Source organism: Primulina eburnea, chromosome 18, assembly GCF_022965805.1.
Source record: "Primulina eburnea isolate SZY01 chromosome 18, ASM2296580v1, whole genome shotgun sequence".
Taxonomy (NCBI): Eukaryota; Viridiplantae; Streptophyta; class Magnoliopsida; order Lamiales; family Gesneriaceae; genus Primulina; species Primulina eburnea.
In genome coordinates, this window is record NC_133118.1 from 7,135,187 (window position 1) to 7,161,732 (window position 26,546).

Below are 26,546 nucleotides of genomic sequence, written 5' to 3' on the forward strand. Positions count from 1 at the left end.
TGGGATGGGTGACCTCCTGGGAAGTTTCCCAGGGTGCGTGTGAGTGAGGACATAAGCATGCTGGAAAGACTCGTCTTGGTACAGTGAGGATAGTCGTCGAATCTGGGGCGTTACAAGTGGTATCAGAGCCAGGTTCTCTTAGTACGGTGTGGTTCGGGGACGAACCAAGCGGAAGCTGGTGGGCATGTGAGGCCCGGGGCCGAAGAGGGCGGGGGGTGATCGCCGGTGCCATCAGTTGCACGGACAATGAGCGGCTCCTGGCAGGCTTCTAGGTGGAGGGAACATGAATGAACCGACCCACATGGGAATGAGAGGGATTCCGAGACTGTGCAATGTAATGGACTGAACAGTTGAAGAGGGCTTAAAAAGATTTGATTGGTACTACTCATATCACGAAGGTGCATCTTCTTTTCGGTAGCTCATCACATAAGAACTCCAAAGTTAAGCGTGCTTGACTTGGGGAAATTTTGGGATGGGTGACCTCCTGGGAAGTTTCCAGGGTGCGTGTGAGTGAGGACATAAGCACGCTGGAAAGACTCGTCTTGGTACAGTGAGGACAGTCGTCGAATCTGGGGCGTTACACACTTGCTGGAAAATTAATGGAAAACCAATAAATTGGAAGCCTACACGTTCAACCCAAGAGAAGGAGAGCCGATGCAGTAATGCCTCAGTCAATGAAGAGTTGTCCACATCAGATTCCAGCTTATTCAGCTAGGAGCAACTCGAGTTATTGCAAAACAATTTCTCACTGCAGAATAATAACGTAGTGGGGACAGGAACTGTGACACAAAAAGCTAATTTCTTAAGTGCTCTCGCTGTAAATTCAAAGAAACACAGCCTATGGATAGTGGACTCGGGAGCAACTGATCATATGACCGGAGATGCTACTCTTTTCCACAAGTACTATCTATGAAATTACTAATGGATCCTTGTCTAAGGTGGCATGAAGAGGTTCCGTAATTATTTATGAGAATATATCTTTATCCTTGGTCCTCTATGTGCAAAATCTTGATTACGATCTCTTGTCAGTCAGAAAATTTACTCAAGAACATAAATGTGTTGCTAAATTTTTCTCAAATATTTGTGAATTCAGGATTTGGATTCTGGGTGGACAATTGGCAATGCTAAGATGTGCTATGGACCTATTCTTCTCAAGAATGAAGATTCTGTTAGAAGCCAGGATTTTAATGTTGTGTATGTTCATTCAAAAGGTTCAGCTTCTTGTGAAAATAATGATAAAGATAGTAAAGTTATGTTGTGACACTATCTTCTAGGTCACCCTAATTTCTTGTACCCACGAAGACTGTTTCCATCCTTGTTTAGCAATAAAATTTCTCAATTGTTTCGCTGTGAGGCGTGTCAATATTCTAAACACTCTCGTACTTCTTATCACCGTACACTATATAAAGCTTCCACGCCTTTTTCAATGATCCATAACAACTTGTGGGCCATCCAAAACAAAAAAATGTGATAGGAACTAGATGGTTTGTGTCATTTGTGGATGGCCACCTAGTGCCACATGGTTGTTCCTTATGAAATCAAAATCTGAAATGGGAACATTATTCCAAAAAAATTCAATGTTATGGTTCAAACTCAATTTGAAACTAAAATATGGGTGATAAAGACTAATAATGCAAAAGAGTATTTTGAAACAAATTTGGGTAAATATCTGGAAAACCAAGAGATTATCCATTTGAGTTTTTGTTGATACACCTCAACAAAATGAGATTATAGAACGAAAAAATAGGGACATTCTTGAAGTTGCTCGATCTTTGATGTCTTCAACTCATGTTCCTAAGGGGTGAAGCATTCCTTTCAGCCACCTATCTTATAAATAGGATGCTTTCTTGGACTTCAAACTTCATAGTCATGATCATCTTAGGAATAAACTTGACCCAAAAGCTGTTAAGTACTCATCTCACCAAAAGGGTATCAGTGTTATTCACATGTCACTCAAAAGTTCTACAACTCTATGTATGTATCATTCTTTGAAGAACAACCTTACTATACAAGTCAGAAATTTCTAATGAAACTGCCTCACTAGAACTTCAATCTTTGACACTGGTACATTCATACAAAATACTATAGAGTCATACCTAAATCCAGTCCAAAACTCTACTGACCAGTCTGAATCATCTCAACCAATTTCAAGTCATCGACCAGCACGTAGTGGCTCTTTGCAGCCTGAACCAACTGCTGAGCTTCGAGTCTATTCGAGGAGAAAATGAAATCATGAAGAAAAGGAACTTGAGACATTGAATCATTGCCATGAATCCAATCCAACTCCTGAATCAATTCACCAGGTAACACTAGTCCCAGTTCTCTTCCTATCAATGCAACTAGATGATGGTGAACCTATTGCTTTAAGACAAGGGAAGAGTCATGCACTGATCATCCTATTCAAAAGTTTGTCTCATTCAATGCTTTATCACCAAAATATTATGCATTTGTTAGTAATCTTTAAAGCATACAGATTCCAAAGTCTATTCATGAAGCTCTTAAGAAACCAGAGTGGAAAGCTGCTGTTTGGGAGGAAATCGAGCATTGGAAAAGGCTGGTACTTTGGAAATATCAAAATTACCAGCTGGAAAACAACCAGTGGGTTGCAAATTGGACTTTTACAATTAAGCAGAATGTTGATGACAGTGTTAACAGGCTCAAAGCACGACTTGTTGCAAAATGATCCACTCAATCATATTGTTATGGGCCCAAACTTATTGAGCCCTGTTACTTCAAAATTATCAAGTCCAACAGCTGAAGAGATAGACAAGCCTCTGCCCAAGATCGTAAACGTACGTTAGGAAAGGGAGGGGAATGACACGCGAGAAAGAAGTATAAATCGAGGAGGGGTTGGGTAGAGGAGGCATTCAATTATTATACAGTAAGTGAGTCACTAACAATCTGTTAGTGTGAGAGGTTGGTTGTAACAGAGTGTTTGTTATTTTCAGTGGAATAATGTATCATATTTTCTGTTAATCCAATCAGAGTGTATTTCTGAGGATCATAACATTGGTCCGACCTGTCGGATCCGAAAGAGCCAAGGAATACCATGGCTAGCACTCGTTCAGAAGCCAAGATGGAGAGCATGGAAAAGGCGTTGATGGGGGTGCACGACAACATGTCGCAAGTGCACGGAAGATTGGATAAAATCGACAATGCTGTGGAGGGATTACTAAGCCCGAGGGAGATGATGGAACATATGAGCACAAGGAGGAGCGGCTGTTATGAGCAATGAAGGTGGAGGGCAACAAGGGGTAGGAAGTGAGATATACGGGCGGGATGAGAGCGTGGCGTGCCAAGGAGGGGGATGGGAAGAAGTCGCTGAGGAAGTGGGAATAACATTAAAAAAAATTGAATTAACTGGATTTGAAGGAGATGACACGTTGGGATGGTTGGGGAGGATGGAGCAGTACTTCGAAGTCCATGATACACCACTGAAATGTAGGCTCAAATTGGCATACATTTGTATGCATGGTACCACGGTGCATTGGTTCCGTTGGATGAAGGTAAGGATCCTGAACATGGATTGGGACAGATTTGCGGAGGAACTGATCAAACACTAAAGTTGATATGATGCCAATCTTTTTGAACAAATGGCATTGCTCAACCAAGGCCAGCAGTCGGTAGACGCTTACATCGAGCGCTTTGAGATGTTGGTTGCGCAGCTGGGTGATGTCTAGGAGGATCAATGTTTGGGCTACTTCATGAGCAGGTTGCGAGAGGAGATACAGCGGGGGATGATTGTACACGCACCCCGAACAGTGGATCGCGCAATGATGTTAGCAAGGGGGCTGAAGAGGGAATTGTATGGGACGACAGTGGATAGGGGAAGAAATAAAGTGGGATCGGGCCTGGGGTATGAACAAAAATCGGTAACTAATGCGGGCTGGGCCAATCAAGCCCCAGTGCATGATAGGGACCGTAACAAAAATTACCCACAACCCAATATTAGTATGGGGACAGTGAGCCCATGAGAGCAAAGGATGCAAAATCCACTTACTTAAACCGCAATCTTACGGTGGTAGGTCTCGGGGTCCATCGGGAGGAAGTGGTGGAGGAGATCGGGGTGGAAGGGTGACGAGGACACGACATCAAAAAAATCGTGATAGCAAGATTGTATCTCATCAAAAATTCCTGCACATGCGAGAAAAGGGATTGTACTTTAAATGTGGAGAACCCTACCACCCGATGTGCCAACAAGAGTTTGAGAGACGTATCTAGCGGAGGAGGAAGGAGAAGACGCTGAGTGGGAACAGGTCGGGTTAGAGGAAAAAATGGAGGAGGCGATGCGAGAAACAAGGGAGAGAGGGGAACCCAACGTGGAATACAACACTCCAGAGTTACCGTTGTATTAAAGTTAATGGCATAAACTATCCACAAACATTGAAAATGAGGCGAAGGTAGATGGGCGGGAGGTGGTAGCAATGGTGGACAGCAACGCAAGCCACGACTTCGTCTCAAAAAAATTAATTGCAGAGTTAGGGCTCGTATTTGACGAGAACGTGTTTTTTGGGGTGTTTCTTGGGGATGGGTGTCGGGTGTCATGTCAAGGGGTGTGCAGGAGTTGGAGGTGGATATGTGGCAGTGTCAAATTCATATTGAAGGATATTTGTTCGAATTAAGGGGTATTGATCTTATTTTGGGAGTTGATTGGCTTCGTACATTGGATGATGTCCTGCTGAATTGGAATAAAATGGAGATGTGATTTAACTGGCGTGATCAAACGGTAGTCTTAAAAGGGGATCCATCCCTTCGTAGATCCGTAGTATCATTCAAGGGGATCGCCAAAGTGATTGAGGTTGAATTCTGCGGAGCAGTATTAATCAAACGGAGTGGGGAGAAGAGGTTGGGGTAGACAAGAAGGAAGGTGACGAAGCAATGAACAACATTCTTGCCAACTACGAGGGGATATTCCGAGAACCTAGTGAATTACCCCCTAGTAGGCGACAAGATCATGCTATATGTATAAAAGAGGGTTGTGGGCCGGTATCGGTAAGACCTTATCGATACGCTCATCATTAGAAGGATGAAATTGAACGGATGATGAGAGAGATGCTTACATCAGGAGTGATACAACTCAGCAACAGTCCATCAATCCCTAATCAAGTCCGGTTATACTAGTAAAAGAAAAAGACGGAAGTTGCGATTTTGCATTAACTACCGAGCATTGAATGACATTACCATTGCTGACAAGTATCCAATTCTTATGGTGGAGTAGTTATTTGATGAACTACATGGAGCGATGCATTTTACCAAGCTGGACCTCAAATCTGGATACCACAAGATTCGAGTTCAAGCTGCCGATGTACATAAAACAGCGTTCAGGACACATGAAGGCCACTGCGAGTTTTTGGTCATGTCCTTTGGCTTAAAAATGCTCCAGCCACGTTCCAAGCAACCGTGAATGATGTATTTCGCCTTTACTTGCAAAAATTTGTATTAGTTTTCTTTGATGATGTTTTGATTTACAGTAAGAGTTGGGAGGAAAATGTGCAACATGTGGAAGTAGTGTTGGAGTTGTTCCAGCAACACCAGCTGGTTCTGAACAAAAAAAATGCTAGTTTGGGTTGAGTATCTAGGGCATATAATCATGGCTCAGGGGGTAGAAGTGGATGCTAATAAGGTTGATATTGTGGTACATTGGCTGCAGCTGCAGAGCACAAAGGGGTTGAGGGGGTTTTTGGGATTAACAGGATATTACCGGAAATTCATTAAAGACTACGCTAGGATTGCGAGGCCACTCACTGAGTAGCTAAAGAAGAATAATTTTGGGTGGAATGAGAAAGCCCAAGGAGCTTTTGAGCTGCTCAAACAAGCTGTTGTGATTGCCCCAGTACTGAGGATGCCCGATTTATCTAAAGAATTTGTGATAGAATGCGACACTTCAAGGGTGGGGATAGGGGCTGTGTTGGCCCAGGAGGGCAAGCCTATCGCTTTTTATAGTAAGGCTTTGGCAGATCGAGCGTTATCCAAGTCTATATACAAGAGGGAGTTAATGGCACGACTCTTTGACGGTCCAAAATTGGCGTCACTATCTACTGGGACGAAAGTTCCTAGTGGTGACTAATCACAAACCTTTGAGGAACTTGTTGCAGCAACGTATAACCACGCCGGATCAACAATATTGGTTGGCCAAATTACTGGGTTATAAGTTTGAAATAAAGCATAGAGCTGGGGCGGACAATGGAGCAGCAGATGCTTTATCGAGAAGAGAGGACATTGGAGAATTGAATGCTTTAACAAAAGCAGAATGGATAGGAGTACAAGAGATTCGAGAAGCTGTGAAAAATGACCCAGTTTTTAAACAGATCATAGAAAGAGTGAGCATGGCCCAAGACAGTAACAAACACTACTCCTTGGTTAATGGGTGTTTTCTTTTTAAAGGAAGATTAGTTGTTCCTCGGACATCACAGTGGGTTTCTAAGTTACTCATGGAATTCCATGCCACTCCTATTGAGTGACACTCGGGAGCCTTTAGAATGTATAAAAGAATCGCAAATAATTTCTTTTGGCCAGGGATAAAGAAGGATGTCTATAAGTTTGTGTCCGAATGCGGAGTATGTAAAAAACAGAAGTATGAGGCTGCTACTCCGGCTGGACTGCTACAACCCTTGGAAATTTCAGAAGCAATTTGGGAAGATTTGGCTATGGATTTTATTACGGGACTGGCGAAATCAAAGGGTTTTGAAGTGATCTTAGTGATGATTGACAGGCTATCTAAGTATGGACATTTTCTAATTCTTAAACACCCATACACTGCCTGTTCAGTAGCGAAAATTTTCGCACGCAATGTGATCAAATTGCATGGGGTTCCAAAGACCATCCTCAGTGGCAGAGATGCGGTATTCATGAGTTTATTTTGGTCTGAGCTGTTTAAGCTACAGGGGACTCACGTCAAAATGAGCACGGCCTACCATCCTGAGACAGATGGGCAAAGTGAAGCTTTGAACAAATGTGTCGAGACGTACCTATGCTGCTTCTGCTCTGAACAACCAAAGGACTGGTCACAGTGGGTGCATTGGGCGGAGTATTGGTACAATACTTCCTATCAGACAGCTGCTGGAATGACCCCATTTGAAGTGGTGTATGGACGAAGACCTCCTACTTTAATTAAGTTTTTACCTGGGGAAACCAAGGTATCAGCGGTCTCAGAAGCCTTGGTGGACAGTGATGAACTTCTAAGGCAGCTCAAATATAATCTAGAGTGGGCTCAACAACGGATGACCAAGTACGCTAACAAAAACCGTAGGGAGACCCATTATCAAGAAGGCGATGTGGTATACCTGATGCTACGACCGCACCACGAAAATTCTGTTTGTACAAAGGTGTTCCAGAAGTTGGCAGCTAGGTACTATGGGCCTTGTCGGGTGTTGAAGAAAGTGGGACATGTGGCATATCGTCTGAAACTACCCGGGGGTCCAAGATACATTCAGTGTTTCATGTGTCATGTCTAAAAAGAGCAGTGGGTCAAGACCCGAATGAAGTTAAGTTGCCTAGAGAAGCGGACACCGATTTGTTTCTCACCTTTGAACCTGAAGGAGTTCTGGCTGAAAGAACTAAGCGAGTGAAAGGGAAGTCATGCCAACAGTTACTGGTGCCGTGGAAAGGAAGAACGGATGAAGATGCAAAGTGGGAAGACAAGGAAGATTTCACATCACAATTTCCGGGATTTTGCCTTCAGGACAAGGCGATTCTTGAAGAGGCTGGGCATGTTATGGGCCCAAACTTATTGAGCCCAGTTACTTCAAAATTATCAAGCCCAACAGCTTAAGAGACAAGCCTAGGCCCAAGATTGTAAACGTGTACGTTAGGAAAGGGAGGGGAAAGACACATGAGACACAAGTATAAAATGAGAAGCGGGGTTGGGTAGAGGAGGCCTTCAGTTATTATACAGTGAGTGAGTCACTAACAATTTGTTAGTGTGAGAGGTTGGTTGTAACAGAGTGTTTGTTATTTTCAGTGGAATAATAGAGCATATTTTCTGTTAATCCAATTGGAGTGTATTTATGATGATCATAACACTTATGGCATAGACTCCTAGGAAACATTCGCACCATTTGCAAAACTTAACTCTATCATGTCTGTTGTTATCTCGTGCCTTAAATCTTGACTGGCATTGCATCAACAAGATGTAAAGGAGGCTTTTTCTAAATGGTGATCTAGAGGAGAAAGTATACATAGTGATACCTCCTGGATTTGATGATCTCACAAATCCAAACATTGTTTGTTAACTCAGGAAATCTTTGTATGGTCTTAAACAATCACCGAAGACTTGGTTTGACAGATTTACAAAAGTTGTGAAGCAATTCGGGTATAGTCAAACTTCAGATGATCATACCATGTTTGTCAAACAGTCCGCCTCCAATCAAAGGGCAATCCTTATTGTCTATGTCGATGATATAATTCTAACTGTAGATGATGTCGTAGAACTCAAAAAACTCAAAAACTTTCTAGCCAAATAATTTGAAATTAAAGACTTGGGAAACCTTAGGTACTTTTTGGGTATGGAGGTGGCTAGATCGAATAAGGAAACGTTATTGTCTATGTCGATGATATAATTCTAACTGTAGATGATTTCGTAGAACTCAAAAAACTCAAAAACTTTCTAGCCAAATAATTTGAAATTAAAGACTTGGAAAACCTTAGGTACTTTTTGGGCATGGAGGTGGCTAGATCGAATAAGGGAATCTTAGTTCCACAACATAAATATGTAATGGATCTATTGAAGGAGATTGGGATGCTTGGATGTAAACCAACTGACACACCTATGGATCAAAATTCAAAACTAAGAACTAAAGAAGAAATTTGTATGTTGACCAAGGAATGTATTAAATATTGGTTGGAAAACTCGTCTACCTTTCACAAATTAGACCAAACATTATTTCCGTTGTCAATGTTGTAAGCCAGTACATGAATAAACCAACTAAAGAATACATGAGGCAGTGTATAGAATCCTATTGTATTTAAAAAATGCACTCGGTCAAGGTTTATTCTTCAAAAGGAATTTGCTGGTGCTGATTGTGCTGGATCTATAGAAAATAGAAGATCTACTTGGGTATTGCACTTATGTTTGGGGAAATTTGGTTACTTTGGGTAGCAAGAAGCAACCGGTAGTGTCACAGAGTAGTGATAAAGCTGAATTTAGAGCTTTATCAAAAGGCATATGTGAGGGAATATGGCTAAAACGATTGCTGAATGAACTGAGCATACACATGTCAGGGTCTATAAAATTGTTATATTATAACCAGTCTATCATCAGCATAGCAAAAAATCCAGTATGTCATGATCGAACTAAACATGTGGAGATTGACAGACACTTTGTAAAAGAAAAACTTGAAGCAAGCATCGTCTCACTTACGCCACGTCCAACAAGTCATCAAACTGCAGACATCTTGACAAAAGCAGTGCCTAGGAATCAACTTGAGGAACTAAAGTCTAAGCTAGAACTGCTCAACATCTACAACCTAGCTTGAGGGGGAATGTGGAAATCCTTGAAGATCTGCGAGATTTACACACTGATATTTAGGAGTTAATTTGATCAACTTACCAAAACTAAATTTGCTGTTTATTATCTTTTGATTTGTAGCTATCTTTTCCTTTTCTAGTTGTTGTCATTCTAGCTGTATAAACGTTTGTACAATTCTCTTTGCAAGTAAGAAATAAAATTCCATCTTATGAATATCTTCACAGTTCAGAGCTTATATTCATTGAATTTCTTCGAGTTGACCATTTTTCGATATGTTGTCATATTCCATTATAATACGCTCACAAGTTTCAAGTTAGTTTTTTATGTCCACTTTGATGGCTATGGTTTATTTGTTAAGCAAACCTATTTTATTATTAAATGTTGTTGTGTGCCTTGTTAAAAATTCGCATAACATCTTGCCACATATTGCTTCTGTATGCACATGTTTGGCATTCAAGATTTCTCATCTACTTTGGCTTGTGCTGGTGAATAGTAAATAAATGTTGTTAATTATGACTTCAATCAGGTATATGTACAACACTTTTCTTATGATGGTAGAGATGATTCCTAATTTGAGGAACCCTGGGGGTCGATGTTAACCTTTATTTGCGGGATAGTCTTAATCAATTTCACTCGTATACAATCCGATGCATAATTTTTTTGGTTTGCTTTCTATTGTAGGAATTGTGCTGGTTGTAACACAGAGATTGGCCATGGAAGATTTTTGAGTCGTTTGAGTGCAATGTGGCACCCAGAATGTTTCAGATGCCATGGTTGCAACCAACCAATATATGATTTTGAGGTACAATAAACCTCATCATTCAAAGTACTTGTTCTGGTAGCTTATCCTTTATTTATATTCATGGTATCAGTATTCAAGAGATTGTAATGTATGTTGTATGCTTTTGCAACCTGAACTTCGTATATGAAAATTTTCATGTGATGATTTTTAACTTTTGGTGCTGACTCACGCTGCATGTTTGCTGGCACCTTGTTTACAATGAATGATTTTAGAATGACTTTACCAATTTAACTCTCCAGCAGATGATTAATTGTTTCTGTATGCTAAAAATATTGTGTGGATGATAGCAAGATGTGGTAGAGTTCCATGGCTTGCTTCTTTTTTTATTTTAACCTCTCTAAGGATTAATGATATAACTAAAAAGCAATATTAAGGGTATGGTCGTCACGGTCCAGGTAAGAGCAGGTTTTGATGAATAGAATGATGATTTTACTTTAACAAATACCTGTTTGAATCAAATTTGATGTCCAGCCTAATCAGTCTAATGATATTCTCAAGTTGTAAATTATACTGATAGTAAAGAATATTTTAATGGCAGCGACCTATTTCCTTCTGTAAAACAAACAAATTCCGTTGCTACTATTGATATCATTTCAGGGAGAAAATTGTCAATACTCATTTTATGCTTTTGTTTGATGCAAGGAACAATATATTTAGTTTGGCTCAACTCAACAAAGTATGATCCGAGAGGGTAGCTACCTGTTTTAGCAAATATTATGGATAAAATATTGAAACATTGGAACCGAACAAAATTTAATTTTAATAGCAACTTCAGCAAAATGACTGTAGTTTCTAACTTACACAAAAACTGCCATTTTGTTGGAGGAATGCTATTTAAATTCTTTACTTAAATGTAATAAAAGGCACTACTTATGTTTTATACTGTGAATCAGAAAGTGACTCTGCTATTGCAATAAACCAGATTCCAAATATTACTCATGTTTGAACTTGCAACACATTTTTTAAGACCTTGTGAATTTGATTTGTATTTTGTAGTTTCATTTTCTGTTTTAGAAATTCTAGGAGCTTTGAAGTGAATAATAAGCCCAAGTAAAATTTACTTTGAGGCTGTTCTAAATACGCAATTACATTCACCTCGATAAAAATTCCATGAGGAAAATCCAAAAATGAGGTACAACTTCTGATTTCTACAGTGGCTGGGGACTTATAATTTTTGCATTCATCAACGACTATGATTTAATTAGAGATTCCTTTCAGTCCTTTGTTAGATTTGTTTTTATGTCAAAGTAGTTGTTCCAAATTTGATGGAATTTTTTTCTACGTGAGTATAAGAAATGCTGAAACCATCAAAGTCAAACCCTAAGCATCAGTTACATGTTGAATGACAAAAGATGTACCTGCTGCAGTAAGAAAGTGAAATCTTGATCTCAGCCCTTGTGCAATAGCTATGATTAGTGGACTTTATCGAGAAACTACTTTCTTAGGACAAGAGGTTGATAACAAAATATCTGATAATTTCTGGACCTGGAAGTGTACATGCTAGATTGAATTTTTATCAAAATAAATATTTCGAACTGGAAAGGTTATAGCACTTATAATTCAAAAGGTCGGTTGCAAAGGAAACTGTTATATTTACTGTGAAGAGGTTTATCTACAGGATTTCAGAATAATCATTTTAGATAATGAAATTTTTTAAAATATGCTCTCTCCCTCTTCGAGTCCTCGTCCAATCGGGTTATTCCACTGACCAACCAGCATCTTCATCAGCTGTGTTTCGTCGACTGTACTTTCTCTCCGTCACCGGCTCTCCCTCTTCGAGTCCTCGTCCAATCGGGTTATTCCACTGACCAACCAGCATCTTCATCAGCTGTGTTTCGTCGACTGTACTTTCTCTCCGTCACCGGCGCCGGTGACGGAGAGAAAGTACAGTCGACGAAACACAGCTGATTAAGATGCTGGTTGGTCAGTGGAATAACGGCGTTGGCGGACCTCTACTTTCACACCTTCTCTCTTCATTCTCGCTTCAGAAACTTCCGGATATGCTTTGTTTCCTGTTCGTTATCTATGCTGCTAAACATATATTCCTTGTACCTTGTCCGACTACCTTACCCAACCACTGGCCGTGACCCAGCTTACTTGAAATCTTACCGTCACTCCAAGGCATATTATTAATCGCTTGTTCTCGATACTCCTTAAAAACAAACCTGTATTATTATTATTGTTCGCACCAGCCCTTCGGGTCCGGCACCTTTCACCGGTCGTTGAGAACCAACCTCCCTTCCAGTCATACCTTCGATATGCAAACCAGGGTCAATGATCAAATGCCAAGTAAATTTAAGCCAATGGATAGAGGAGAAGTGGTCAAGATTGAGTTTAAAGTGTTCTCATTTAGGATGGTTAACGGAGGCTCTTCGATCTTGTGGTCGGAAAGAACAAGGAATGTGAGTTATTTAATGGAATTAGATCGAGATGAGGCTGGTTGGTTCAGCTCAAAACTCAGGGATTTCTTACACAATCCCCAATCATGTTTGGATTTCTATCGGTACAAGGGCAGAAATGCGATAGTCATATTACAGAGATTTGTTAATAGGAGAGGCCGATTCATAGAGATTTCAAGATTTAATATGATGGGGAGGAAACAGATTATCATTGTGCCAAGCGGTTTAAACTCTCATGGGTGGACAAGGATTTCAAACATCCTCACTAAACTACTGTCAGGGAATTCTCAGAGGCTGGACCAAGCGACTATTGATCAAGGAAAAGCCCCAATCAGAGTTACACGAGCTCAGCAGCCAGTTAAGAATGAAGAATGGGATTACCGCCGAGGATTGAAGAAGATCACACAGGCCATTGACAGGAATAAAATCGAAAGGAACTAGAAAGAAGCCCTTATTGTCACTAAAGGAAGAGTTAACGTATAACGATACTAGGCAAAGACGTCAAGAAGAGTCTACTTGCTGCCACAGGGATAAGTCGGTAGAAGAGCAGGGGAATATGCATTTGTCATCAGTAAAAGAAGGGACATCAGAAAAGAGATTGCCGGCAGTCCAAACGATGGGAAGAAAGGTGGAAAAATATTACAAAGAGTTGTACCAAAAAAGATCGAGGATTTCAGACGATTTCCAATTTATTCTACTTCCAACAAAGATACTGTGGAAATGGACATACAAAAGGATGACACCGATACAAACAATCTACTGCCTCCTTACGGAGACATTTACTGCAGAAGAAATAACAGATCCATCAAGGAGGATGCGGAGTTTAATGAAGACAGAGGGGGGTTGAAGGTAGATGAACTGAACAGGGAGGACTTAAGCAAGGCAGGGGAAATCGATTTGGATGACAAAGGAGATCTAAACTTTGATGACCCACAAGATGACCTTCTAGATGACAGATTTGATTCTTCAGAGTCTGGGAGTCAAATATCGTCTCAGTCGGAGTCTTTGGCAAACACCGATACAAATGAAGTGGACAAGGCTGTTCTCGCAGGAGGAAGAAATTCTGGCCAACACAGAGCCATCTTTTCTTGAAAATACTAAACCTCTAGTGGGTAAGGTACTTTCCTGTTTCCATTCATCGAGTCTTAATCATTCATTCAAACTTCACTCTATTCTACCCGCGTCTTTCTCTGCTCTGGGGTTGTCTAGTGGGTTTTTAGGGGGAGTGCAATCGAGTATACATGACAAGTCGGGTTCCGAGAGTGAACCTTCCAAAGGGAATGAAGTAGAGATCGAATTCAATGCCGCAAGGAAAATTAGGGATGTGGAATCTGATTATACTTCGAAGGGGGAAAACAAAAAGCCATCGGGCAGTTTAAGCAAAGAACTCAGCAGGCTGAAGTGGGGGATCAATTATGAGAAAGGTTCGAGTTCGAAGGGGTCACACCATTTGTAATGAAGATATGCTTATGGAACATTAGGGGGGGAGGGTCATCGAGAAGAAGCAAACTAATATGACTGTTATTCGTAAGGAAAATCCGGACATCGTTGTGGTTCTAGAGACTAAGAAAATTGCGGTGGATCGACGCTTCGTTGCAAGTTTATGGAAATCAAGATTCGTGGACTGGGTCAGTTTACCAGCGGAAGGAAGATCAGGTGGCATTTTAGTGATGTGGGATCCTAGAGTGGTCTTGGTAAGTGACAATTTGATCGGGAATTTCTCGGTGTCTATTGAAATCAAGTGGAAAGAAGAGATCAAGTGGTGGTTCACAGCATTTTGCGGCCCATGCAAGCCAAGACAAAGAGATATTTTTTGGGATGAATTAGCGGGTTTGAATTCCATTTGTTGGGACATGTGGTGCGTGAGAGGAGACTTAACGTGGTTCGAAACTTGAGCGAAAAAATGAGTAGCACCTCTTATACCACAAGTATGTACTGCTTTGATAATCTAATAGAGGAACTAGGTCTACACGACCCTCCTTTAATGAATGCGAAGTTTACTTGGTCAAACTTCAGGGTAAACCCAATATTGTGCAGATTAGACATGTTCTTTATATCAGGGGGTTGGAAGGACATTTTCCCTTCGTTCAGATAGACGGTGTTGCCAAGAATTACATCGGATCATTACCCCATTTTGTTGGATACTAAGAAGTTGAGATGGGGGCCTACCCCGTTCAGGTTCGAGAATGCTTGGTTGTTGCACCATAAGTTTAAAGAGGCGGTCGCAGCATTGTGGAACACAGGTAACACTCAGGGGTGGGAGGGATTTAAGTTCATGAGTAAACTAAAAGAAATCAAAAAAGAGGTCAAAAAATGGAACATTGAGGTCTTTGGTGATGTGGATGTCAGAATTTCGGAGCTGCAAAATAAAATCTCACAACTGGATACTGAAAGTTGATTTGGAAAAAGCATATGACAATGTCGACTGAAGATTTGTAGATTTTGTGCTTCAAAAGAAGGGTTCGGCGAAAAGTGGAGGAAGTGGATTAAGGGATGCATCTCTAATGTCTCATTCTCGACATTTATCGATGGAAGACCATAGGGGAAGTTTAAAGGGGAAAGAAGACTCAGACAAGGAGACCTTTTATCTCCTTTCCTTTTAATCTAGTGATTGGTGGATTGGGGCGGATGGTAGACAAGGCCAAGGCGGCTAATGTTGTGAGAGGACTTGTGTTTGGGAGGGATAAAATCGAAATTTCACACATTCAATTTGTGGACGATACCCTCTTCCTTCTCCAATATGAAAGACATTTGATGGAAGCGGTGAAACTTTTGAAATTGTTCTGTACTAAATCGGGACTGAAAATTAACTTTGAAAAAATCGTTGGTTTGGGTTTGAATTATTCGGATGAGGAGGTTGACGATATGGCGTTAGCAATTGGTTGCAAGAAAGAGCAGTGGCCGATTAAGTATCTGGGGGCTCCGCTTGGAGGAAATCCGAGGAAAATGGAATTCTGGGAACCCGTGGTTCCAAAAATGTCAAAAAACTTGGCGAGTTGGAAGAAGTCATTCCTATCAAGATGAGGTCGTTTGACATTGATAAAATCGGTGTTAAGCGCGATGCCAGCTTACTTTATGTCTCTTTTTAAGGTGCCGATTCGAGTGGCAAAGCATATGGAAAAATTGATGAGGGATTTTCTATGGGATGGAGCCGATGGGGAGATGCACTGTCATGTAGTTAGTTGGGAACTAGTGTGCAAGCCGAAAGAGAGAGGAGGTCTTGGTTTGGGTAACATACGTTTGAGAAATAAGGCTCTTTTAGGTAAATGGTGGTGGAGATGCGCAGTGGAACAAGAATCTCTGTGGAAAAAAGTTTTGAGAAGCATTTACAGGATTCAAGAAAATGGGTGGGATGTAAGGTTGGCAAGGAACTCGACTTTGAGAAGTCCCTGGAAGTTTATCTCTCGTTCTTACACGACTTGTCATCAGTTGATTGGCACGACACTTAAGGGGGGGAACTTCTTTCGATTCTGGGAGGATAGGTGGGTGGGAGAGTTGTCTTTCAAAGAGTGTTTTCCTCATCTCTTCCTTCTTTCATCGTCTATTAACAAACCAATTAACCATTTTTATTCTGTCATCGATTCTCAAGGTGTTTCTAACTTTCAGTGGGATGTGAGGTTCAGAAAAGGGATAAACAACATCGAGTTGGGAGAGTTCAGTAATCTTTTAGGTGTCTTAGACTCAGTTAGGTTGTGGGTGGGCATAGCGGATGTTAGAGTTTGGCTAGGGGATCCTTCTGGTGTTTTTTCCGTTTCATCTTTTTATGGTTCATTCTTTCCAGTTAACACGTTTCCTGTTTTCCCATACTACTCTAACATCTGGCAAGTACCAATACCACTTAAGGTAAAAGTGTTTTCTTGGATTGTGGCTTCGGAGAAATTGCAGACTTGTGATGATTTGCATAAACGAAGGCCAGGCATTGTATTATCTCCCCAGTGGTGTAGCTTATGCAAGAAACGTGAGGAAAATCAAGATAATATATTGTTGCATTGCGACTCGCATTTGGATCAAAGTTATGCAACAATTGGATTTCGAGTGGATTTTTCCCAGCAGATTGAAAGACATGTTGCTCATGGAGCAGGGATTCCTAAAGGGAAAGGGACTTACGAATTTTTGGTACATAGTTGTCCATTGTATTTTTTGGTCTATTTGGATGGAGCGCAACAGTAGAATTTTCAGGGACAAAGAGGACTCGTGGGAGGAGCTATGGTACAAGATTAAATTCAGAGTAGCGAGTTGGACGATCAACATACCGCAGTTTCAGCATATAACCGTATCGGACCTAGTTAGGGATTGGAGTTTTATTTGTTGCTAGTAATATTGTGATTAGCTGATCGATGTGATGTCTTGTGGACCGGAGCATCCACTAACTTTGTAATCTTCATTAATATTATAATAAATATTAGTTTTTGATCAAAAAAAAAAATTTAGATAATGAAATTGTATCCTACAGCCTTTCCATATTTATTTCATTCCTAAACAATTATCCAAAATTGAGACACTCACTCTAACACGATTCTCATCTAAGGCTTCAAGTGTATTTGGGGATTGTAAGATATGAAAACCACTTTGAAGAGAGCAAACTATCATCAAGTGGATTGATTGATTAATGAAATCGTCTAACTAGCTTCCTTCAAAGGTGGATAATTGATGAGCGTTTGTTTCAATAGGAAAGATAAGATTGAAGATGTGCCAATCATATTAGCCCTTTAAACATTGATTCAGAGTATTTTTAAAATTCCTTTGGGCTATTATCGTCAAGTTGGTATTTAGTATTTACTATTATTATAGCTTTCCTATTCTTTATCTTAAAGCAAATGAGCACCAAAAGTTTAATTGTTGGATGGTGTGAGTTACAGAAGTAGTTTTTCAAAATGGAGCTGTTGGAGACATTTTGATTTTGTTTGGTCAATGACGATCCACATTTGGTCGTTTTTTTTGTCGAATAGAGAAGGAGATAAAATAAGTAAGAAAATATTATTTCTCATTATTCATCGGTTAAAGATGTGTACAATAAATAGGCCAAAAAAGAGTTATTCATGGAACAATTCCAGCTTAAATACTAGTGACAAATTCTAATTTCATTGTAAATTGCTACTTTACAAAAATATGAAAATCCCTAATTTATCGACATTCCCGCTCAAGTTGGTGCAAAGATAACAATCATGCCGAACTTGCTGACTTGATCCTCGAACGAGTGTCTCATCAAACCTTTGGGAGGTATATTTGCGAGTTGTTTCAAGGTAGAAACAAAGAGAATACTTTCCTTGATGAAATGCCTATCAATTTCAACATGTTTTGTCATGACGTGGAACACAAGATTTGAGCAATTCTTATAGCCGATTTGCGATCACAATATAATCTTATGAGAAGATTAACTGTTTGTCTAAGATATTCGAGAACTTTTTAACCCCAATCCTTCTTCACACACTCCTTGGGCCATCGATCGAAATTCAGCTTATGCACTACTTCTAGGAACAACACTTTGTTTTTTGCTTCTCCAACTAACTAAGTTGCCTCATAGAAGGTTACAATATCCCGATGTAGATCTTTTATCGGTTATTGACCCAGCCCAGTCGGCATCAGACTTCAACTTTTCTTTCCCCACCTTTTTTAAAGAACAAGCCTTTTCCAGGAGTTGCCTTAGATATCGAAACATACGAAATATAGCTTAAAGATGATGCTTTTAAGGAGAATGCGTGAACTGGCTTACCAAACTCAGCGAAAGCTATATCTGGTCGAGTGGGAGACAAATAAATTAACTTCCTAAATAATCTTTGATATCTGCCAGTATCAACAAGGACCTTCTGCTTTCACCTCCCCAAGCTTCACAGGCAATGGCAAAAATAGGAATGGCTTTCCCACAGTAGGTTCCATGGAGTTAATAAGCCAAGCACTGACCATGGAGGTTTCCGAGCGCCATTGGAAATATTTTGGATCATCTATCGCTGGAGATTTTGTTTCCCCAGTCAAGATGCCCAATTTTCCTTTCAGTCAATCACTAGCCAGTAGACGGACAGATTGAGCCCATTCCAAGTAGTTTCTGTCATTCAATTTATGAATGTAATTTGCAGAGAAGTTTCGGAAATTGGCATTGTCTGTGATGGTTGCAAAATTACGTCCTTGTTGAAGGAATTCGCAGTTGGATGCTGGAGAGCTTGAGCCCATCATCGCTGTTTTCTAGTCCATCTTTTTCCTGATGTTTCTGGGCCTTTTTTCAAATAATGAGATGCTGGGATTTTTGGGCTTAAGCAACAGGTTGCGGCAGAACAGAACCAGTGTCATTTGTGCAAAGAAATTGGCAGCGTAACACATAAGAAGCGCGGAACAAGTGCAATACAATGCTGGGTAGGGTTCTACGTTTTTCAGGGCGACCGAGAGGCGAGAACAGCAATTTGAAGGGCTCCGCAGCTTCTTTTGCAATTTTGCAAACCCCTGTTTTTTTTTAAATTATCGAGCTGTGGCTTTGATACCATGTCAAGTAGAGAAGGAGAAAACATGGGTAAGAAAATATTAGTATTTCTCACTATTCATCGGTTAAAGATTTGTACAATAAATAGGCCAAATAAGAGTAATTCATGGAACAATTCTAGGCTAAATAGTAGCGACAGATTCTAATTTTATGGTAAATTGGCTTACTAATTTTCCCTACAAGCCATCCTGAAATAATCCAATAGCATTCCACTCTGCATTTGGTAGCTGTTCAGTGTTTCAGTAATTTATTTTAGTAATTTGCAGCTTTTGGAAACTTTCTTGTGTTGCTTTTGGCTTCTTTTTGACTCCCAACTTGGTTTTTAAATATTTTTGACATAACATTTTATCATGTCTTTACTGCATTTTGCCTTCACCAAGTTTCTTGTTGATTACCAATAAGCTGTTTACACTCGTTAGAATTGTCACCATGCTTAACATGAAGATTACTTGTAGTTCATGACTCCATGTGCAATTGAAAAATTAGCTCTTTCAAGAGGAAAAAGTTGTGGAGCTCGGATTATAAATAGTGAAGTCAACTGAACAAGTGCAATACAGATTTAAAAAGTTGTACTCTTCGTTTTCCTTGATCTTTTTTACAAGTAAAATTAATTAATCTCAGTTGTAAATCTCTGATACAGTTTTCCATTTCTGGGAGCAACCCATATCATAAAGCTTGTTACAAGGAGTCTTATCTACCTAAATGTGATGTGTGCAAACACTTTGTAAGTACTTTATCCTATTGGCTATTCGCTGTTTGAATCTCTCAAAGGCTTTTTTTTCACTAATCTGTTGTAGTAATAATATTACATCACATCTTTTGCTATTTCTACTATCAAATTGTTTGCGTCCATGTGTTTTTCAGCTTCTTAAATGTCTAGCCTTAGATGTTAACTGGGTAAGGGATACAAAGTGAGTGGTGGAAGGTGGAGAAATTCAAAGTGGAGGATGGCAAGGGAGGTGGTTATTTAAAGATGTGTGATTCTTGAAAGGTGATAGGTCTGAAGGTTGAAAATGAGATGGTGTTTATGGTGGTTAGGTTTACAGCTCTTTTTCTGAATTTCGTTTTCTTACTATCATTTTCCATGACACGGGGCAAAAAAGTTTGTGGCACTGGATAGTTATCCTGCCCAATAATCCTATTTGCAGCTTTTTTGCTGCCATTAAAATAAATATTTAATGTTTTGGCATGTGTCCGTATTAAGTAGATGTTCCCATACCTCATCAAATTCTTTATTGAGCTTGGATAGGAATCACATATGCTGTCTTCTACCACCAATTTTGAAATGATCAAGTTCCTGCAACAGTTTTGTGAGAGCTAAAGAATAAAAATGAAGAGATTCTATACTCTAGATACATCAATGATCATCCTATTCGCATTAAACCGTTGACTAAAGAAATAATTTTGTTACATTTACGCATCAAGATGGGTTATCCCTTTGGGTGTTCTATGAAAACAAGATCTATTCAATGTAGTCGCTCCAATAATGTAGGCATATTGAATATACTTGAATATGTCCATGTTCCACTTGAAGTTGAGGGCAAAGAAAAATATTTTTTTTTGGTGGTTCACTTTTGAGTTGGTTCATGGACGCTGATGAATAAGTGAATCTTTGAAGATCAAGAAGACTCGATTGAAGAGTGTTGGGACAAGATTAAAATAAGAGTTTCATGTTGGAATTCGAGGATGTAAAGTTCAAATTGTTATCGGTCTCAGATTTGTATAAGAATCGAGTCTAGTATTATGTTTATCTATTTTGATATCGATCTCACTTCATTTTATATGGACCTCTGGCTCGCTTTCTATAATTAATTTTAGCAATCAATATAATATCATTTCTTATAGTAAAAAAAAGAGGAAAATATTTCTTTGAATTCCAAAAGTTCGAACCATTTCCTTATTTTCCATTTTTATTTTCCTTCTCCCCTCTCTCCTCCTTTATATATATGTGTGTGTGTGTGTGTGTGTATATATAACACGTAACATGAACTACATTACTATTTTTTACTTCTTTGGCGAGTTTATTTTTTTGTTTTGTTTTTCCAGATCCCGACAAATGCCATTGGCCTTATTGAATATAGGGCGCATCCATTTTGGTCCCAGAAATACTGTCCTTGTCATGAACATGATGGAACTCGGAGATGCTGCAGTTGTGAGCGGATGGAGGTAAATTGGAGCCAGATTAAAATATTATCATTGTTGCTAAGAAAATCTTACTGATCGTTTGTTAGGGTGCTAACTGCTGATTGATTCGATAAATTACTTGATGCTCACAGTCTAGGGATGCAAAATGTGTATCCCTTAATGATGGTCGAAGTCTATGTATGGAGTGTTTAGATTCGGCAATTATGGATACCGATGAGTGCCAGCCTCTTTTTATTGATGTACAAGACTTTTATGAAGGTTTGAATATGAAAGTGACACAGCCAATTCCTTTACTATTGGTTGACAGGCAGGCACTGAATGAGGCATTGGATGGAGAGAGACATGTAAGATTTGTGTCCAACATTCCAAGATATTTTCTTGTTTGTTTTGACTTTCCTTTCTTGTGAAGAAAAAGTAAGATAAATGGGAAAGTCTACTTTTGATTTCCCTTACCCTTTCTTTCTAGGGGCATCATCACATGCCGGAGACACGAGGTCTCTGTCTCTCGGAGGAACAAACCATCAGTACTGTAAGGGCACTGCACTATTATTCTTTGTCATTTGGTCTCTCCTCGGAAAGATCATTCATTTGAAACTTGATCTAATATTGATTAAAGTGTCATGGTTTGCGATGATCACCAGGTATTGCGCCGACCAAGAATAGATACTGGAAACCGACCAATAGGAATGAGAACCGAGCCTTATAAATTAACCCGCCATTGCGAAGTGACAGCAATACTTATTTTACATAGTTTTCCCAGGTATTTTCTACATCACATTCTTATTTTGGGCATATTGGATTTCTATTAGAATAAATTTAGTCACTCAATTGTTAAAAGCTGCAGGTTGCTAACAGGATCAATATTAGCTCATGAAATGATGCATGCGTGGCTGCGACTAAATGGTATTTTCTCACAAATGGCTACAATTTATTTTATCTATCTTCTAATATCCCCATGAATAGGAAGACAAATGAATCAAGTCAAGCTGAATATTACTTATAATTTGCATATTCAAGCTTGAATCATATTGTTGAATTTTAAATATTGAGTTATACTTTGCTAGGCTTGAATTATCGTTTTACATTATGAACTCAGCTCAAATTTGATAATTTCGACCACAATCGAATGATTTTGTGCTTTCCGGACGTGCTTGCGAACAAATTGATTCATTTGCACCCACACTTGTAAGTGTGAAAATTCTCAATTTATTTCATACAACAATCAATTAACTTTAATTTCAGAAATCAGTTTTTGGTTGAAGTATGAATAATTCAATTGCTTTGTAAGAACAGTTCTTAACATGCAATATCTTACTGAAATGACAGTGATGTTAATATTGATTAATTATGTAGTAACTTATACAGTATGAACTCTCCCTGTATTGATTAGAAATCTTGTTTTCCCATAGCAACTTATTCAATAAAAACATGAACGTCACATATTCTTTTCACTTTTAGTTTCGATATTGAAGTATCTATTTAGGTGACATAATCCTTTCGTTCTATTTCATCATAAATTAATGATTCATAAATGAAATGAACAGCCCTTCCTCCTATGCATATCGATTCAGTTCCTGATATATCACCATTTTTTATGCAAGGTTTTCGAAATCTCAGACAAGATGTTGAAGAAGGTATTTGTCAAGTTCTCGCGAGTATGTGGTTAGAATCCCAAATTTTATCTATGTCTGACCCCAGTGGTGCATCAACTTCATCCTCAATGCCAGCCTCTACACCATCAAGGCAAGGGGCACATTCACCATTTGAGATAAAACTTGGTGTGTTTTTCAAACACCAAATTGCATCGGATATATCTATGGTGTATGGAAATGGATTTAGAACTGGTCATGAGGCAGTTCTGAAATTCGGGTTGCAGATGACTTTGGATCACATACAGGAAACGGGAAATTTTCCATATTAAGTTATGGTTAGGGTTGTACATTCAATTTTTTGGTAATGTGGAACTGCTCGTGTTTGGATTGCAGACTCCTCAAGATAAATATGCGAGATGGGAACTGTCCTTGCTGAATTGATTGTCAAACTTGGATTATATTTTCTATGAAGGGTGTGGGGTGATAAATTATTGCTTGGCATATATGATAGTTTTTCAGAAAACGTTTAGGGAGTCATCCTGATGCCTACTACAATTCAGGTTCTTACAATGTACTAGAAAATTAAGTTCATTCTTGTACATTTTCTTATTCTTGTCAATTTATGGATAATGATTCAATGTTGTGTATATCTTATCACATTTTTTGTTGCCTACCATGTTACAAAAACAGCATTTGGCGTGGGATTCAGGTTAGTGGGTCCCTGAACCGGAATCTGACCTATTCAGGGCTGGTTTGGGTCAGTGAACTGGTCATGCTGCAAAGATAAAGTTAAGCTTGTCTTGTTGGTATATCAGCTTTAAAACCTACCCATTTATAGAAAAATTAGGATTTTTGATGATGATGTTTATTTTTATGTATTTTAATGGTTGGTTTAAACAATTCTTTCCCCATTAAAGAAAATAGAAGGTTCAGGTTATATGCATGTTTCAGGGTTTTGGCGAGTATAGTGAGTCACGTTTGAGTCCTGATTTCACAAAATCTGCTCAAACCGCTGTACGCGTTCGATTTTTTTCTGCACATATGATGTGACACAATTTACAGTTCTTGCAATATTTAAGTTTCCGGTGCGTTTATATTCTGCCAGACTGATGATAGATAAATTTTGCAAGTTGCAATAATTATTTGGTATCATAACAGGACTCTGACACTTGACTAGGGAAACAGAGTGACAAACTTTTATCGTTTTGTCAGTAATAAAACAAGATTAGATAATAATGGTAATATAATAAAACGAGATTAAATAAGTGTGGCATTGCATGTTTATATCTTTCATGAAACTGTAAAGTGCGTTAATTTGTTTAAAAATCTATAATATATTTGTGGAATGCATCATATTAAGTGAAAAATTGAAAATAACAAGGCATTTGAAAGGCAAGATACCTTTTTTTATTCAAAAGTTGGTGCATGAACCGTCACGGGTAATAACAGATTACTGGTCTGTGAGTTGCTTATGTTTTGGTTTTTTGTTGTCCCTGTATTATATTAGAACTGAGAAGTCAAACCAAGTGTGTATCCCTCAAAGTGGAGCCAGAAAAACTTGTTGGCCATGCTTTTGAGTTGCATTGCTCGAAAGTTGTCTATCCAGGTTTTATTTTTGGATGCTGGCAGAATCCCTATCCAAGTGTGTATCCCTCAAAGTGGGCCAGAATTTGATTTCTAGGATTCGGGATCCTCTGAAAGTGGCAATAAAACTCTGAAGTTTAAGAGATTGGCAGCCTGAGTGGCATAAATCGGGATTTCGAATTGCAGCAGATGACTCTAATAACAGGTTTTTCTATTCCGATATGCTTGGCTTAAGAAATAATTTTAGAAATAATGACTTGTTTATATAGTTACTTTGAGTTGCAATGTTTTGTTGTTTAAATATTGAAGCATCTACATACTTGGCTCTATGATTGTTTAATAAGTTGATACTATAGTTGCAAGCCTTTTTTTCTGAAGAATAGATGCAATCCTTTCAGGGCTTTTTCTATTGTTGTGTGTATAATTGTGTTATCTTTTTCACTTCTGATTCCCAAAATGAAATTTTTGTTTGGGAGTTCATTATTTGAATTATTTACTATTTCGACATTTTGGTAGAAAATATGATTTTATCAACATCAGTGATTCCCTGCTACTAATATGTCTGATCAGCGTTTCAATATCTGTACTTATTGATATAACTGCAGAAATATCAGCGGTGCTGCGTACTGGGTTGGTGTGACCTAAATAGTTGCAGCGGTATTAGAATAGTTGTTACACGCTTTTATCCTGATTGAATACGTTTTCTTCTTTACTTCTCATTTGTTATAAATAGAACATTGGCGGTGAACTTTGTAATCTTTGATTCATATTTTTCAATACACATCTTTGAGGTATTTTGGAGATTATCTTTCGTTCATGATAAATTCATTTGCTACTAAGCGGCATAGTTTCCTCTTTTAATTGCTCTTGGATCGATAGCAACCAATTGGCACCAATAATAGAGTGAATGCAATTTCTTCACTTTTCCTTTATTTTCCTGCTTTCTTTTAGGTAGCTTCTATTTGTAAGTTAGTATTGAATCCGCACAATTGTTATGCAAATCAATTTATCATCGCTTTATCGTTGCTCTTTATCTATTGGTAAATTCCCATCTCGAGATACTTCTATATGACTTGTACATGATGCATATAACTGGTTTGGTGATTTGTTTTCGTATGCTGCTAATATTGATCCCCGACTTAGCTTTGGAAATTCCATTCTTTTAGCCCAGAGGATTGGATCAGTTTTTGTTGATGCTTGATTTTTACGTTTCATTCATTTTGTCCTCGTAACGGTGAGACTATTGATTGTAAGAAAGCTTCACCTCACCAATTTTGGAGCATTGTCATCAATTTCATGAGATAGATGTTGTTCTCCCCTTGAATAACTGAGCCTAAATTGTTAGATATTTACGTGACGACAATCAATTACGATGTTTTGCATGATTGTTGAAACGTTCAATTGGCTGTTAGTTGTTTCATTTCTATTTGAAAGCTTTGAACAGTCTCGATTCAGACAAGAAACGATTGTTCCGATGTTTGTGATACAAGACATTATGCAACAATTTAAACGGCCTTGAACTTGTTATTTTGCTAACTCTTCTGCTATTGTCTGTGTTGGATATAACTAACTGCTCTTGATTATTCTCGCGTTGTTACAGGAATTATTTTTTCGTTCATTGAAGGTTCTCGATTAAGTTTTGTGGAAGAATTCTTAGACCTTCAAGCTGCCGCTGGTTGTAGCTGCAAATACCTGCTTATTTCAACTACTATTTCAGTCCAGGATTTTTCAGACGCATTAACAAAGATCTGGGAATAAAGATGACAGCGTGTCGCAAAGTTGTCACATTTATTCCCCGAATGGATATATAATTTGTTATGAAATGCTCTGGTGACTGAGAAGAGTGTCGAATTTCGACAAGAAGATGCCAAAACTATCGTTACTGGGCTGAGATGAAACTAGAGAAGCGTTTTCGCTACTTTGTCCAGATCAACTCTACTTTCTTGATATCCTTGTTCTTTTTAAATTTTGGAGTTAATTAAATAGTTGTGAAGGCCCGTATTTCGTATTCATAATTTTACGGAATAATTAAAATTTTTCTAAATAAATAATTATCTTGTATCATTTAATTAAAATAAACATGTAA

The 26,546-nt window shown here is 38.8% G+C and overlaps 1 protein-coding gene across 10 annotated transcripts in view; it reads left to right on the forward strand.

Moving 5' to 3' along the window:
* The window catches only part of LOC140819379 (protein DA1-like), a 38,925-nt gene extending 12,600 nt beyond the window's left edge, over positions 1-26,325 (forward strand). For 3 of the 10 annotated variants that reach the window (XM_073179454.1, XM_073179455.1, XM_073179453.1), the window contains 8 exons: positions 10,148-10,268; positions 19,780-19,863; positions 21,186-21,305; positions 21,416-21,628; positions 21,751-21,813; positions 21,926-22,044; positions 22,129-22,187; positions 22,886-26,325. In XM_073179454.1, the coding sequence (XP_073035555.1) occupies positions 10,148-10,268; positions 19,780-19,863; positions 21,186-21,305; positions 21,416-21,628; positions 21,751-21,813; positions 21,926-22,044; positions 22,129-22,187; positions 22,886-23,205 (1,099 nt within the window). In that variant the 3' untranslated portion in view covers positions 23,206-26,325. The remainder of the gene's footprint in view (positions 1-10,147; positions 10,269-19,779; positions 19,864-21,185; positions 21,306-21,415; positions 21,629-21,750; positions 21,814-21,925; positions 22,045-22,128; positions 22,188-22,885) is intronic. The other 7 variants (XR_012115218.1, XR_012115214.1, XR_012115213.1 and 4 more) reach the window with 7 other exon arrangements.
* The last annotated feature ends 221 nt before the right edge of the window (positions 26,326-26,546 follow it).